The following is a 16,998-nucleotide window of genomic DNA, read 5'->3' as shown; positions in this document are numbered from 1 at the left end:
ATTTGACAAACACGTCACCATCCCTCTATGTTAGGGTGATTCGTTGGATGACAGACTTGGAAATAATATACTGGAAGAAGTGGACCCATAGAATGGCCAACATTAATGTCCCGACTTCATATCCTGAGACAGTTCTTTATGAAAAATGGTGAAAGACCGTGTTTATGCCGTGAAGTCAAAATATTAACGACCTTCGTCAAAGAATTAAGTGTAATTATGCAACCAGATTGAAGGTAATTACGAATTCAAGTAAACTAATATGAAATGCTGTGAATAAGGCCTGCATCCAAGCGTTACATTTTGTATCATCGTCATATTTGCATATATATACTATATAGCTTAACTTGAAAATTAATATATCTATTCAAGTGGTAACATCTTTGTATTCCCCACTATACAATTTTTTATATAAAAGAAAATTATTGTTATTATTTAATAATTATATTAGAAACATGAATATTGCAATTCGAGAATAACTATATCAAGGTTGAAGGAAGATAAAGCTGTAAAAAGTTTTTTTTTTCCTTACCATTTTCCTCTGTGCTGTAATTGAAAGCATGTGAGGTTTGGAAATGGAAAATCTAGAGTTCGAATCTCGAAAAAGGCAATACTGATGTTCTCACTTAGTAAGTAAAGTAGTAAAAAAAAAACTCCGAAACCTCGACAAAGAGCGCCCGATCTAAAACTGATGGGCGATAAAAATCAACACCACTTGAATTTGCACACTTGATCCACTTCTTCCCAAGCTATCCTTCAAGTGGAGGAGAATTCCTTGCTGCCCTTCAAGTGGGAAAGAATATAAAAACTTTCCTTTCCTACAACGTTCCTTCAGCATGCAAATGGAAGTACGCCAGGCTAGTCACCAGGAAGTAATCAGTTCGAATCTCGGCGACGGCATTTCTGATTTCTCCTGTTTCCTGCTCCGAAATAAATCTAATGACTCTAGACAGCTTTCAAAAAATAGAAGCATTCTCAATATGACCACATAAAATGGAGATACTCACTTAAATCAGAAAACACATTTAAATGAATTAATGATCCTATAGTAGAACAGTAAAATAGCGAATAAGAAAGCCTAAATATTACATAAAGTGATTGATTGTAAGGGAGAAATTGTTAAATGCTTGCTTGAAGGAAAATCAAGAGAAATAAATCATAGCTTGTAATATATGTTCTGATACATTTAAGCAAGTAAATAGTTCTGCGAAATTATATTAGTAGAAATAATATCTTCAGCTGATGACTGTAAACAAAATATGATAGAAAACCGAGTGATATAATTAAAAAAAAATTAGATGCCAAAATACATGAATCAATATAAAGGATTCTTAACTCAGATAATTCTGAGATAAACAAATAAATTCGTACTGCACACCGAAAATAACTCAGTTCTTTTTTGTTCAACTACTTCGAATTTCAGTACTGAATAATTTGTCTTTGGAATTTTGAATGATATAGTCGACAGTTTCTTAAACTTTGGGTCGCGACACCCATGGGGGTCTTCAAACATTTTAGCAGTTTTGATATTTCTTTAACTTATTATAATTTTACAATTACCAAATATTTTTACACAATGTATCTGAAAATAGACAAAAATCAAACGTTTCAACGCATTCCTTTTATAATATAAACGTTAATTTTACTTGCTTTGCACATGACGCTGTCATTTTTTCTGTTACTTATTTAAAATTTTCACACTGTTTTATATCTTAAAATTAGAAATTAAAGTTAGTGACCTAAAACTGCAATAGTATATTGTAGTACAAGTGAAAAAATTGACAGCTTCACTCACGCGTGTGCCGGATTTGTGCAATGCTTATGGGGTCCTACAAAATTTTCATAAATATTATGGGATCCTGGGGTCGTGACTGAAAAAAGTTTAAGAAGACCTGATATAGGCATTTCTATGAAAGGAAACTTACAATTTAAATGCTGATCAAGTACTCAATATAACAGAGGTCTATATAATTTTGTTGATTAAGTTCATTCGAGAATAAACTTTTAGTATGAAATTCTAAACTACTGCCGAGACTAAACATTTTTCAACATGAAGATGACTCAGAGATTTCTCTGGTATATGGCTCACTTTCAAATCTCTTCAATCATTAACACAATCTATTAATTTAGTAAAAATTGACAGCAGTAGAAAGCACTTTTTGCTATTGATCTATTCGTTTTTATTTCATATTTTCACCGCAAGAACTAATCATTTCAAAGAACTGTTAGCATAAATTTAGGTATTTTGCCTAATGAAATTCGAAAGGCATACGAAACGAACGTGCGTCAAGATATATATTGGCGAAAGAAAGTAAAGTTCGTGAACAATGCAGTATATTCAATTCTCACCCTAGCTACTTGTACCTGGCCAAAGGTCTAAATCAAGTTAGTACTTTCTCTTTTCAGGTACGGTGTTAAAGTATGTTCCTCTTTTCTTTTTTTTTTATTGCCTAAAATAGGTAAGCCTGATGATGTTTAGGACTGATGATGATTCTATGTAAGTTATCTCCTTTTCGATAATTCAGTGTTTTTAATGTCTGTGAAGATTATTACTTTTTGTTATGCTTAAGTTAAGCAAAATTGTCCTATTTTATTAAATAAAGATTTCGTAGTTAACTTTTTGACTTAATTCTTTAATGAAATTCTGACATTCTTTAATGAAAATTGTGCTTGAGGAAACGTACTCTTTACGCCTTCAGTGCTAATGCACAACCAACAAGAATTGTTTTTGAAGTACTCATAAAATGGCATTTTGAAATTTTGGATAATCAAAAAATAAAGTACAAAATATTATTTTTTGGTACGTTTTATTAATTACCTTAGATACAGCAACTAAACAGCGCGCTTATTTATTAAAGCGAAGCAGACATGGAACGTTCTGTGTACTCATATATTGTTTGCTTATTTAACAGATTATATCTAAACTCACATGAATACTTGCATAAAAGAAAGGATGCCTTTGTGGATGATTTTCTGAGAAAATTTGCTCATATTCACTTTACAGTTGGAGATAATAGCGAAAACTCATTAATCGAGAAGCCCACCAGCGGCGGAGAGGTAAAGACGTTGAACACTGGTAGTTCGGTCCGAGGTTCGAATCCCGCGAACGGGCTGGCTGCCTGGGCGTTTTCGTGGTTTTCCCCATGTGCAACGTGTATACGAGCCAGTTTCCCTTAGAAAGTCCTCCACGAAGGCATCCCTCCTCTTAGGTAGATAGCCCTCGAGGCTTTGCCATAATCACACACACACACATTAGTCGAGATCTGAAGCTGGTAGAGTTAACAGTGTTCAGTCATTTTTTTCCTTTCGGCCACTCTTGGACCGCATCTCAATAACTAAAGTTCTAAATGCGAAGAATCATCTCTACTTTTTCAAAGAATTCTTAACATTTTAGTCGAAAGATATTCCTTTTAAGTTTTAATTGTATTAAATAATTATGCTTTTAGAATAAAAGTTAAACGAAGTTTTTGCGATTTATTTAATTTAATCTCAAGTTTTATTTAATAATTTACTTAATTTAATCTTAAGTCTGAAATCTAAAAGACTGGATCCGCCGCATCAGTTTTAAGCCTCTAAGATGCAAAAAAAAGGCAGGAAGCATGGATTAGTTATTATTTCCGATCTTGATCAATAGCAATCTGTAATGGCTTGCTTTTCATAATCACCTGTACGTTTTCAAACAATTCTGAACATTCCAACTGAAAGACATTCCTTGTAAGTTTTAACTGTAGAAAATGTGCTTATAGAATTAAGTTTAAACGAAATCTTCGCGATTTATTTAATTTAATATTTAGTCTAATTTAATAATTCATTTATTTCAATCTTAAGTCTGAAATCCAAAAGAATCGTTCCTTGCCGCATCAGTTTTCAGCCTTCAAAAACACAAAAACAGGAATGAATTAGCCATTACTTCCGATCTTGACGGTTACAACCGCTTTATTTTCGACGACGATATTTTGTACCACGATGGTTTAGAACTGCGATGTTTTCTCTTTGCGATGTTTTCTCCCACGATGTTTTGTAGCACGACGTTTTCGCCTTGCGTTGTTTTCTCCGCGACGTTTTCGCCCGCGATGTATTTGCCGCGATGTTATCGGCGGACACCATCTTGACCAATGACAGAATGCAATAGTGAGCTTTACCTAATCATCTGTACGATTTCAAACAATTCTGAACATTCTAGTTGAAAACATTTGTTTTAATTCTTAATTATAGAAAATATTTATGGCTTACAGATTAAAAGTTAAACGAAATATTCGCAATTTATTTAAAATGAAGTCTTATTTAATAATTCACTTAGTTCAACCTTATGTCCGAAATCCAACAGAATCGTCACTTGGCGCATCAGTTTGGAGCCTCTAAGATACATAAAGAGACAAGAAACATGCATTAGTCATTACTTTCGACCTTGACCAATAACAGGGTGCAATAGCGAGCTTTTCGAATTGACAGCTCCAGATTTTGGTCTGATGATAGCCATTGGAATGATCGAAAATGAAGTAAAGAAATTGCTATACGTAATTTATAAGTTTTTATTCTTATTTATGTAATGACTAGTTTAATGAACCGCTATCAAGTACGCATTTGGACATTCTTACTGAAGTATGTATGGCGTTGAAGTAAAACGACAAAACACTTAGATCATACATTTGTAGAGACATTAGGATTTTTGATGCTGAGAGACGTGAAAAAATTGAGCAATGCCCTCGCCGGGACTCGATCCTCGGATCTCTCGAATACGCGCCGAGCGTGCTCACCATTACACCACGAAGGCATGCTAAGAAGGCGGGTGAAATACCTTATATACTCCCCCTTTCAAAGGGCGACTGGGGATTAGGGAACCCAATCGCCAAATCCTGGTGGTGAAGAATCATCATCCACCAACTTTTCTACTTCGAGTCCCGGCGAAGGCACTGCTTATTTTTCATCTCTCCTGCTTCCAAAAATTAACCGAGTGACTCTACAGTGGCGCCCGAACTAAAAGGGTGGTGGATGATTTGGCGATTAAGTCCCCTAATCCTCAGTCGCCTTAAAAAGGGGTAGTATACAAGGTGTTTCTCCCGCCTTCTTAGCATGCCTTCGTAGTGTAATGGTCAGCACACTCGGCGCGTGTTCGAGAGGCCCGTGGTTCGAATCCTGGTGAGGGCATTGCTAATTTCTCCTGTCTCCTACTTTGAAATAACCTAATATCTACACATTTACGTTGAAAATCTTACAGTTTTACACTTAAATATTTGCATGAAACATGAAAAGTATGCACTGCAAAGAATTTTCCTAATCATTTTATGAAAAATTTATTTTGTATTGTTCTTACTTACTGTAAAATTTTCCATTTTATCAGAGTTGCTCATACAGTAATGAGGATAACTGTTGCAAAATGAAGTAATGTTATTTGGTTTCTCACATCGTCGTGGATATTTGCTGCAATATAGGCTTCTTCGTACTCTGAAAAAAAAAAAAAAAAAAAAAAAAAAAGAAAGAAAGAAAGAAAAGAGGCTATAAGAATTTTTGGAATGTGGGTTTTATCAAATGCTTTCAAAATTTTCGAAATTTGTTGGTTTATGAATTTCTAAAATTTAAGCAAAATATGGCATACTTACTAATTTATTATTTAATTAAATAAAATTCATTAGATTGTGAAGCTCAAATTAATATTTTTTCCAAAATTTTGGCTTGAAAAATGAAAATATTATTCAGTTTTGGGCTTACTTTACAAATCAAATAAATGTAGCTGGGTTACTAATAGTACTGAATAAAGAAGATCAGACAGAAAAGAAATATGCGATGAATATATAAAGAGGATTATTTATTAAATTTTATTTGTAATACAATTGAAATGTGCGATAAAATAGTTAGGTAAATTATTAAAAGTTAAAATATTTTCTCATATTAGAATGAAAAATAATACAAAAATTCTGACACAAAATGCGTGATGTTGTTCAAAGATATTTGCGAGAAACCAAGGATATATGAAACTAAACAGTGTACAAATTCCGACAGAGGGCGTTGTAAGAAAACTAGAGGGGGCAAAAGAGAGAACAGCGAGAACGCGTGTAATGATTCCCAACACACAGCTAGCTGGATGTAAATATGAAAATAATTAGTTCTTTAATAACCTAGTTTAATAAAAATGAGCCATTCTAACGAGTATAGCTAGGTCACTAGCTAACATATTCTGAGAAGTGGGATTATTACTGTACGTTCCGTCGTTTAAAAATAGTGGACTGTAATTGACTTGATATTCCCTCAGTGTAGAACCCAAGAAACCTCAGAGTAATAATGTTGACCGAAACTTCTTTATTGGCTTTCAAACATTAAAATGGCTGAGGAACGGCGAAGAACACGTTGAAACCTCCGACTTCAGTAGCAGCTTACCGAGCAAACTCGGAAGAACCTCTGCTTAGTTGAAACTCCAGTAAATCACCGCAACCTCAAAGCTCTAAACGCGAGCTTTAAAAACCTAACAAATTTGCGTCTGCGCCGCTTCTCGGTACAAGGAAAGAAATACAATTTGCATAACATCGAACATACCCCCAGCCTTGAAGTCCCAAGGGGGTTCAAACAATAAATTTAATATGTTGAACTGAATAAACCTGAAAATAAAAATTAAAGTCTCTAAATCAGGAATTAAATGGCAAAGCACATAGCTTTGCTATAGGCCGTTTTATTTCACCATTGGAAGTGCGTAAACTCACCATTCGAACTTTCTTATCAAGACCAGGATACACTTTAGTAATTCTACCTAATTTCCAACGTAGCGGAGGTAGATTTTAGTTCTTAATAAGAACCATAACACCAACCTTCAGATCTTGTTGCAAATTGCATCACTTGGGTCTCTGCTGCAATCTACATAAATACTCACTGCTCCATCTCTTCCAGAAATGTTGAAATAACCTTTGCACGTACCTCCAACGGCAGAGTCGTAGCTAGGGTTTTCAGCGCCGACGGACAACTGAAGATTTCGCGCCCCCTACTGCTTGCCAAGGATGGAAAACATTTAATTCTAAAATGCCGTAACATCAGTTCGCCGCCCCTTGGATTCTGCGCCCGAGGACAGATGCCCCCCTTTGCCCCCGTCTAGCTAGGCCCCTGTCCAACGGTCACTGCAGCTTATGGTTTCTTGAATTTGGTTAGATTCTGGAATAGCGCTTAAAGCCGCTCCGGTTAAAAAGTGTCCTGGTGTTATCGTCTCCAAGTCGCTACAATCACTTGAAGCTGGTACCAAAGGCCTAGAATTAAGACAGGATTCAATTTGGGTTATTAATGTCAAAAATTCGTCGTATGTTAAAGTAAATGTTCCTAAACATCTTTTTAAGTGATGTTTCATAGACTTGATACCCGCTTCCCAAAGCCCTCCAAAATGAGGGGCAGAGGGAGGATTAAATAACCATTTAATATTAAGACACAATAAGACGCCGAATAAATACTAATTCAGAAGTCAAACAACAAAAATCAGCGTTATATTTACAAAATTTTCACAGGACTAGTTTCGATGGTTTTACCGAACCACCATCCTCAGCTGCAAAACAGCAAATGAAGAAGATAGTAAATGAATTAATTTCCTATCTTCTTCATTTGAATTTATTAAATTTAATTAAATTTCCTATCTTCTTCATTTGCGGTTTTGCAGCTAAGGATGGTGGTTCGGTAAAACCATCGAAACTAGTCCTGTGAAAATTTTGTAAATATAACGCTGATTTTTGTTGTTTGACTTCTGAATTAGCATTTAATATTTTCTGAAGAAATATAACCCTGTAACTGTTTATCACGTTGAACAGTAGAAAAGGCTTTCCTTAATTCTTTATTAGCTCCTATAAAATTCGTTGCACAATCACTGTGAATTTCACACGGTTTGCCTCTACGAGCTATAAACCGCTTAAGTGTCGCGAGGAATGATTTTGTTGAAAGATCTCCAACTAATTCTAAATGTATTGCTCTTGTAGTAAAACAAATAAATAGACATACGTAACACTTAAAGATTTTGACTCCTCTACCAGGACGATATTTAACGTTAAATGGTCCTGCTAAATCAATCCCTACACGACAAAAAGCTCTACTTTGAGTAACTCTTGAAGCGGGTAAATGTGCCATTAGCTGAGTTGGAGTTTGCGCTCTAACTCTACGGCAGATAACACATTGGTTTATACACTTTCTTATAATATCTCTAGCATTCACAATCCAAAATCTATGTCGTATGACAGAAGTGAGTAGCTGCGTACCTGCGTGAAGATAAGTGTCATGATAATGCTTAATAATTAAACGCGTAATATTGTGATTCTTAGGTAAAATCATAGGATGTTTCTGATTAGTTGAAACTGTAGAGTTTCTGAGCCTTCCTACACGCATTATTCCTGCGGAATCCAAGAAAGGACTTAAAGACAGTAATTTACTTGATGTCTTCAAGGGTTTCCCAGAGTCTAAACAGAATAATTCTTCTGGAAATTCGGCTCTTTGTACAATCCTAACAATCATAGAAGTAACTTCACAGGATTCTTCAGTAGATAAATAACCCTTTATACGCTCTGTAGGTAACTTACTACAATTATTTCTAAATTTTAAACACCCCGCTAACACTCGACATAACTTTAACCATGATGAAAATCTTGAAAACACACTAGGCTCTTCAAATTTGGAAACATTTGAACTGAAACTCTTTTTCAATTCCTTCAACATAACCTCATTTTCTAATTCTACACTTGAATTTTGCTGCACATGAATTAGGGATTCGTTTAACCACTGCGGTCCCTTCATCCATAACTCACACTGTAAGAATTCTGATGGAATAAAAACCTCTGGTCCCACAGTCTGCAGGATTTTGTTTCCCAGCAACATAATTCCATTGAATACCTGGAACAGCTTCTTGGATTTTTGCAACTCGATTTGCCACAAAAGGTAGCTAACGGCGAGGTTCCGACAAAACCCATACCAATGTAACCCGCGGGTCGGTCCATGCGTAAATATTGTTAATAGGCAATTCTATGCATGATAATACTGCATGTAAGAGGTTGGTTAAAAGTAACGCAGCACACAACTCTAGTCTCGGAAGAGACTGGGTTTTTAAGGGCGCTACTCTGGTTTTCGATGTCAGAAGGCTGACCTTGACTGACGAATCAAGGTTGATTGTTCGGAGATAGATGACTGCACAATAAGCCTTTTCTGAAGCGTCGCAGAAAGCATGGATTTCTATAACTACTGCCTTCGGACTCAAGACATACCTCGGAAATTGTAAGCTTGAAAGTAAGGGCAATTCTACATAGAAACGCTTCCATTTTCTACTTATTTTCTTATCAACGAGTTCATCCCAACCCAGCTGTAAGTTCCATAACTCTTGTAATAATATTTTCGCGTATATTATTGTTGGCGCTAACCATCCCACTGAATCAAAGATTTTGGCTACCTCTGATAAAATAGTCCTCTTAGTAAACTCTTTATCACTTGTGCATACCGAAAAATGAAATGTATCACTAGAGTTGTTGCAATTAATTCCCAATACCTTTATGGTTATTTCAAGTTACTGGTTATTTCAAGAGAAATACTGGATTCTCGTAAGCACTCGGGAATATTCTCTAAAATAGCTGAACTGTTTGAAATCCTCTTTCTTAAGCGGAATCCACCCCTTTTCATCATTTCAATCAACTGCTGAACTAGAACATTCGCTTCCTCTTCACTTTGTGCCCCTGAAAGCAAATCATCAACATAAAAATCACGAAGGGCAATTTTTGATGCTAAAGGGAATCTCACTTGTTCATCTAATGCAAGTTGTTTCGTTACTCTAGTAGACAAATATGGCGCACAGGCAGTCCCATATGTAACTGTCACTAATTTAAATGTACTCAAGGGCTCACTAGGACTATCCCTCCAAAGCATTCGTTGCCAATTTGTATCTTCTGGTTGGACACGAATTTGTCTGAACATCTTCTCTACATCGGCACATACTGCAATTTTGTAAGTTCTAAACCGTAGAAGAATTGGAAACAGCTCTTGCTGAACTCTTGGCCCAACCATCAAAATAGCATTTAATGAAAGACTCGATGTCGTTTTAGCTGAAGCATCGAAAACAACTCTCAGTTTAGTCGTAGTACTTGATTCTTAATACGGCATGATGCGGCATGTAATACGTAGAGTCAATAAGAATCTCTCCCTCAGGCACTCCCTCCATATGTCTCAGCTCAAGGTATTCCCTCATGAAATCCTTATACTGTTCATATATCTGAGGCCTTTTTAGAAGTGAATTTTCTAAAGATTGGAATCTACGCATAGCTAATTGTCTGGAATCTCCAAGCTGCGAAGGCGGAGAGTGAAACGGAAATTTCACAGTATATACCCCACTTTCCTCTCTCGTATATGTAGATTTGAAGTAATCTTCACATGCTCTCTCCGATTTAGCAAGCATGTCAAACGTAGGTACAGCATCCAATTTCCAAAAGTCAGACAGCATCTGATCAGTTTCCACTTGTATATTATTCACATAGATAGTAGGATTAATTTCTGTTGAATTATTCACACTACCTGAAATAATCCATCCTAGTTCAGAACGAGAAGCTACTGGTTTACCTTCTTCGCATTTAATTATTTCCCCCTTTAAAAGAGGTAAGGCAATATCTACGCCTAAAAGTATATCAACAGGCCCACTTTTGTAAAATGTTGGATCTGCTAACATTAAATCATTATATTCCTCAACGTACTTCTTATCCAATGTAAAATGCGGCAAGGTTCCAATAATTCTATTGATGATAAATACTGGTGTTTTAAATGACGCTTTCACCGGAAAATGCGGAACGAAGTTCATTTCCGTAATTCCATTAGTTTTCGTATCCAAAGACCCTAAACATGAAATAAAAACTTTGGCATTTCTTTCTTGCTAACCCTAGCCTTTGTACACAATCTTCTGAAATCAGGCTTGCTTGACTGCCAGGGTCAAGGAGGGCTCTACACAATTGGTATTCACCCGATGAATTTAACACTTTAATAACAGCCGTACATAATAAAACTTCACGCTGAAAATTAAAGTCTGAAACACAAGATTTAATTACTGGACTAGAACTTACGATATTCTCCCCTGACCCAGCCGATTGAGCACGAGGTTCTGGCTCAGAGAAAAATGGCTTAGCCGTCACTGATAATTCATTCGAACTGTTCGTAACTCCTTTACGTGCCTTTGGTTCATTTTGAACTCTTTCGAAATGCAGTAGTGTGTGATGATTTTTAAAGCACTTTTTACATTTATGTGTACTTCTACACTCGAAAGCTTTATGATTTGAAATCAAACAATTAAAACAAACATTATTTTTCTTGACAAAATTAACGCGTTCCTGAACATTCAGATTTAAAAACTTATTACATTTAAAAAATGAATGACCGGCTTTACAATACGTACACTGCGCGCGAATCTCTGAAGCCAATGAAGTTAACTTGTCTTTTGTAACTTGTTTTTTAACACCTTGCGTTTTACCTGCTTGCAAGGTTCTGGCATGAGATTTCAAGAACTCTAACAGCTCACTAAGTGTTGGTATTTTCTCACTCTTTAATGTTCTTTCCCACCATTTTCTCGTCGAAGAATCCAATTTAAACTGTACTATTAACATTAAAATAGTATCCGCGAATTGCTCCACTTTGAATCCTAGATTTTCAAACGAACATACACATTCTCTTACAGTGTCTGCTAACGCTAATATCTGACTAGGAATTTCAGCTTGTAAATTTGATAAATACAAGATTTTCTTTAATAACGATGAAAGTAATTCTCTCTTATGTGAAAATCTTTGACACAATAAATGCCACGCTATTTCGAAATTCCTGTACAAATAGTTGAAGCTTGAACAATCCGCAAAGCATCTCCTTTTAAAGAACCCTTTAAATATTGTAGCTTTTGTGCACCTGATAAACGGTCATTATCCACTATCGCCGTTTTAAATAAATCAAAAAAATGATAACCATTCTTCAGCATTGCCACTAAATACAGGAAGAGTTAGCTTAGGTAAGCGTATACTCGCTATTTCACAAGATTTAGTTTCCACACTAATGTCTTTAACATTCTTAACTCTGGTTAGCATTAAAATTAGCTCAGCAACAGTATCTTGTATGACCTGCTGTTCTTTTATAAAGACATCAATATCTTTTTCTTCACACACTACAAATATGTTACCAAAAATATCCGAAAGTTCGGTCATTACATTATTTAATCTAGATTATAAAAGTTCTAACTGATCAACATCAGCAGAATCGTAAGTCACTGTAATTTTCTCCTTCAATTTACTCAACTTAGCTTTAGCTACACGCTTTTTAGTCTTAAGCGTTGTAAATTCCATTATCTAATAAGAAAGATATAAAAACACACTGACTCGCCAATTTTACTGCGACTCCGTAGCCGACGGACCAAAAATATGTACGTTCCGTCGTTTAAAAATAGTGGACTGTAATTGACTTGATATTCCCTCAGTGTAGAACCCAAGAAACCTCAGAGTAATAATGTTGACCGAAACTTCTTTATTGGCTTTCAAACATTAAAATGGCTGAGGAACGGCGAAGAACACGTTGAAACCTCCGACTTCAGTAGCAGCTTACCGATTACTCAGAAGAACCTCTGCTTAGTTGAAACTCCAGTAAATCACCGCAACCTCAAAGCTCTAAACGCGAGCTTTAAAAACCTAACAAATTTGCGTCTGCGCCGCTCCTCGGTACAAGGAAAGAAATACAATTTGCATAACATCGAACAATTACCTACCGAATGAGTCATATTACTGTCACACACCATGAGCATTAAAGAAGGGGTAAGTTTTGATTTGAAATTGAATTCTTTCTTTAGCTGTAGAATATTTATACTGAATTATTTATGATAGATAATACTAACAGAATATAAAATTTATACTGAATGAAGTATAGAATTTATACTGAATGAAGTATAGAATTTATACCGAATGAAGTTATAGAATCGTATTATTAGTTATTACCATGGAAGAGAATACTAAGAAAGGCTTAGATAAGGAAAATGAACCGCAAAACGTTAAAAAGATTAACAGCGCAAGTAATTAACAGACTATCTAAACAACTGGAACAAGATATTGTAGGTATAAAATCATTAAAATAATGTGAGATGCATCTACAAGAACAGCAGAACAGATATTTAAGTTAGATTTAGAAATTGAGGAATTCCTGAAGTGTCAGTTCTCGAAACGAAAGTCGAGAATAATCAGGAATACACAGGATGTCCCGTCAATATTGCAACAAACTTTCTAGGCGAGGTAGGGCACATCATAAGGATTAAGAATTGCATAGGACTCATGCCAGGAAATGTCAATTGTAAGTGGTCGAAGAGGTAGAAGATGGGAAAGGAAACAAGACAGTGATTAATTTGAAACATTTATTGGGCATGAATACAAATGAAGTGCGACAGCTTGAATGTTACAACAGATGCTGGAAGTTTGCATCAGCAGACGCCAAACATGCCTGACACCGACGGACCTTTGCTTGCCGGACATGTTTCAAACACACCGGTAGTTTCTTTGTAGCAGCTGCACAGACGAGTCTTGTCACGAGATCCATTTCAGACCTAACATGATAGTGATACAGGACACTTTTGATGGCTTCCCACAAAAAGAAATCACCACGCCCAATCTATTGATGCGGGAATGATCTGTTCAAATGGCTACGAACATCCAGTCCAAAATGAGCAGGCGCCCACACATTAACTTTGAAGCGTTATTGTGCCGTGTGGAGCCGCACACCGTAGGCACAGATGAGCATAAGCCCACAGATGCTGATTGTGGTGATTGAATAACAGTAACTGAACCCTTTGGAGCAGTAACTGAACCCTTTGGAGACGAAAAGTATGGAAGGACTCGGCGTTCAAGGCACGCTGGACACTGGTACGAGAAATTCTTAATTGAGAGGCAATGGCACGTAAGCTGGTCTTTGTATTACTCTCCACCGTATCCAACATACTGTCTTCCCTAATGACCAAGCGAGTCGATCGTGGCCTGGTCTCACTTATCTTACCATTTTTTAATGACCCGTAGGTGCACAAATTTTGATACAGACTGCAAACAAAATGTGGTGTGGTTGATGTTTGTCGGGGAAACGTTCTTGATAAATGCGTGCAGCGGCTCGTCCATTACCCTCAGCTATGCCGTACCCTAAGTGCATGTCTGCAAGCTCTACGTTCGTATAGCGTTCCATGCTACTGCTCGAATGAGGCAATCCTCACTTTCCACTACCATTTCCCTATACAGCATCCCTGGTGGGATTCAGTGACGTTTCTGGGCACGGGTTCCCATGCAATTCTTAATCCTTATGATGTACCCTACCTCCTCCAGAAGTTTGTTGCAACGTTCGCAGGACACCCTGTAGAGAACGCGAAAACGAAAGTCAACAATTAGATCCTAAATTTTGATAGGAATAAGGCAGATTGGTCGAATAATTTACTGATTTCGAATAGTGAACAAGAGAAAAACAAATACGCCGAAAATTCGTATAGAACCATTTCAGCGTGATTTTGGAAAGTTTCATAAATATTGGGCACAGTTCGATAATGCAATTCAACGCTTATCTAAATCGCTTATTGTCGAACGCTTCTCTCTTGAAAACCAGTCTTTATTAATATTCAAGGATTACAGGCGTCAAAAAATAATTATGATTTAGCAGTGATTATTTAGCCCTTTTAAAGGGCGACTGGGGTTTTTAGGGGGCCCAATCGCCAAATCGTGGGGTTGGAGATTCATCATCCACCACCCTTTTAGTTCGGGCGCAACTGTAGAGACATTAGGTATTTTTTGGAAGCAGGCAAGATGAAAAATATGCAACGCCTTCGCCGGAAATCGAACCTCGGACCTCTAGAATACGCGCCCAGCGTGCAGACCACCACACCACGAAGGCGGGAGAAATACCTTATACGGTAACATATCGCCTATTTGTAAAGCTCTTGGTAATCCACAGCAGCATATTTTTTAAAAAAAAATAATTGTATAATTGTCAGTGCGCATTACAACTATGAGAACATTGTACTCGACAATGAGAGCACCTATTTGCAAGCAACAGCAACTTTGCAATGCTCAAGATAAGTGATCATCAGCATTTTTTCCTTATTTTCAACAATCCCCACCATGAGCGGAAGAAAGTACTATATAAAGTGACTAATTCTTTGAATACTAATTCAGAAGTCAAACAACAAAAATCAGCGTTAATTTACAAAATTTTCACAGGACTAGTTTCGATGGTTTTACCGAACCATCATCTTCAGCTGCAAAACCGCAAATGAACAAGATAGGAAATAATGTTTAGATAAGATAAGAAAGCCTGGACAAGAATAAGCAAGTGGCGCCATCTGTTGGCGAAACCAGAACTAAAACATAATTTCTCTAAAAGCCGAAGGCAAATTTGGATTGGAATTAGGATCGTTAACTAGAACAGAAAGATTTTTATGAATGTGAAATGCCTCTAGAAAATCCAGTTCTCCAATGGAAGATGTTTTTTGAATAATTTTGGCAGCAGAAAAATTGAAAGTGTGATTTTCGGACCAACAATGTTGAGCAACAGAAGACTTCTGTGTTTCCTTTTTTCTAACATATGACTCATGTTCTTTGACGCGAAATTTTAAGGCTCTCTTAGTTTGGCCAATGTAAATTAAACCGCACTGGCAAGGAATCCTATAAATACCCCAGGAATTCATATCCGGAATGGGGTCCTTGAGTATAGAAGTTGGAATTTTATTGATGGGAGAGTAAACAACCCGAAAGTTAAATTTCTGAAAAATATGTGCAACTTTATAGCTAATTGATAGAAAGAAGGGAATGACAACAGAATTTTTATAATCTCCTAAAATAAGAGTGTGGCTTTTAGTGTGTTGAGATGAGAATTTTTTAACTGCTTGATTAATAATGTTGGGTGAAAAGCCCTTGTCAATAGCTATTGCTTTTAAATAATTTAGTTCTTCATCAAGGGCTAGTTTGGAGGAGCAAACTTGAAGAGCACGGAAAACATAGGAATAAAATGAAGCTAACTTTTGTTTAGTCAGATGACATGATTTAAAGTGTGGTGGAAGGCAAACCGATGAAGGTTTACGGTAAACTGTAGTACTGAAGTTGGATGTGTTACGTGTGACCAGAATGTCGAGAAACGGAAGAGAATTGCAAGTCTCAAGTTCAAAAGTGAACTGAATAGCAGCATCAATAGAATTCATTGTTGAAAGAACTCTATTTAAATCATCTTTATTACCTTCAAACAGGGTAAAAGTATCGTCTACGTAGCGGAACCATGCCGGGAAGTTTAAAGTTTCAAACAATTTTGATTCATAATAATGCATGTAGATATCAGCCAGGATGGGACTGAGGGGGGCTTCCCATGGCTAATCCCTCAGTTTGCTTGTAATATTTATTTTGGAAAACAAAATGTGTTTGTTTCAAACAGAGTTGAGTGAGAGAAATTAGCTCATCAATTTCGATGCAAGAGAAATGAAATTCGCGAAGTCTGGTTTCTAGACATCTTAATGCACCCTCCACTGGGACATTGGTGAATAATGATTTTACATCAAAAGAAACCATGAGTAAATTACGAGGAGAAATGTTTTTAACCTTTTTTACAAACTCTATTGAATTTTTTATGGTGTAAATGTTATTGTCTAATAGAGTGGAAAATCTAGAAACTAAATATTTAGCTAATGGATACGAGGCAGTACCTAAATTTGATACAATAGGGCGGAAAGGAATACCACTTTTATGAATTTTGGGAAGAGCATATAATCTGGCACAATTCGCAACAGATGGGATAAGCGAATGTTTTAAGTTCCCCAATTAATGATCCCCAATTTTATTCAAATCAAATCTAATCAAAAACCTTCGAGTCGCGTTTCAAGAATTCTGTTAAATTGCAAACTTGCCTTACTTCGGTCCGTGATAAGGGATACACGTCAACAATTGTCCAAAATTGAACATGAACTCTATAAGCTTCATCTGGAACTCACTAAAACATATCCAAAATTCACTGCCCTTGAACAAAAGTCTTGGTCTA

At 36.3% G+C, this 16,998-nt stretch overlaps 1 protein-coding gene across 2 annotated transcripts in view; it reads right to left on the bottom strand.

Annotated features, from left to right (window-relative positions):
* Positions 1-16,998, bottom strand: part of LOC118189288 (uncharacterized) — a 140,545-nt gene that overhangs the window by 68,029 nt on the left and 55,518 nt on the right. For both annotated transcript variants that reach the window (XM_085825475.1, XM_085825476.1), the window contains exon 3: positions 5,316-5,442. In XM_085825475.1, coding sequence (XP_085681601.1) covers positions 5,316-5,442 — 127 coding nt within the window. The remainder of the gene's footprint in view (positions 1-5,315; positions 5,443-16,998) is intronic.

Source organism: Stegodyphus dumicola, chromosome 10, assembly GCF_044657685.1.
Source record: "Stegodyphus dumicola isolate Sdum_Otavi_A_Nest chromosome 10, ASM4465768v1".
NCBI lineage: Eukaryota > Metazoa > Arthropoda > Arachnida > Araneae > Eresidae > Stegodyphus > Stegodyphus dumicola.
The sequence above is the reverse complement of the archived record's forward strand: the minus strand, read 5'-3'. Positions and strand labels throughout refer to the sequence as shown.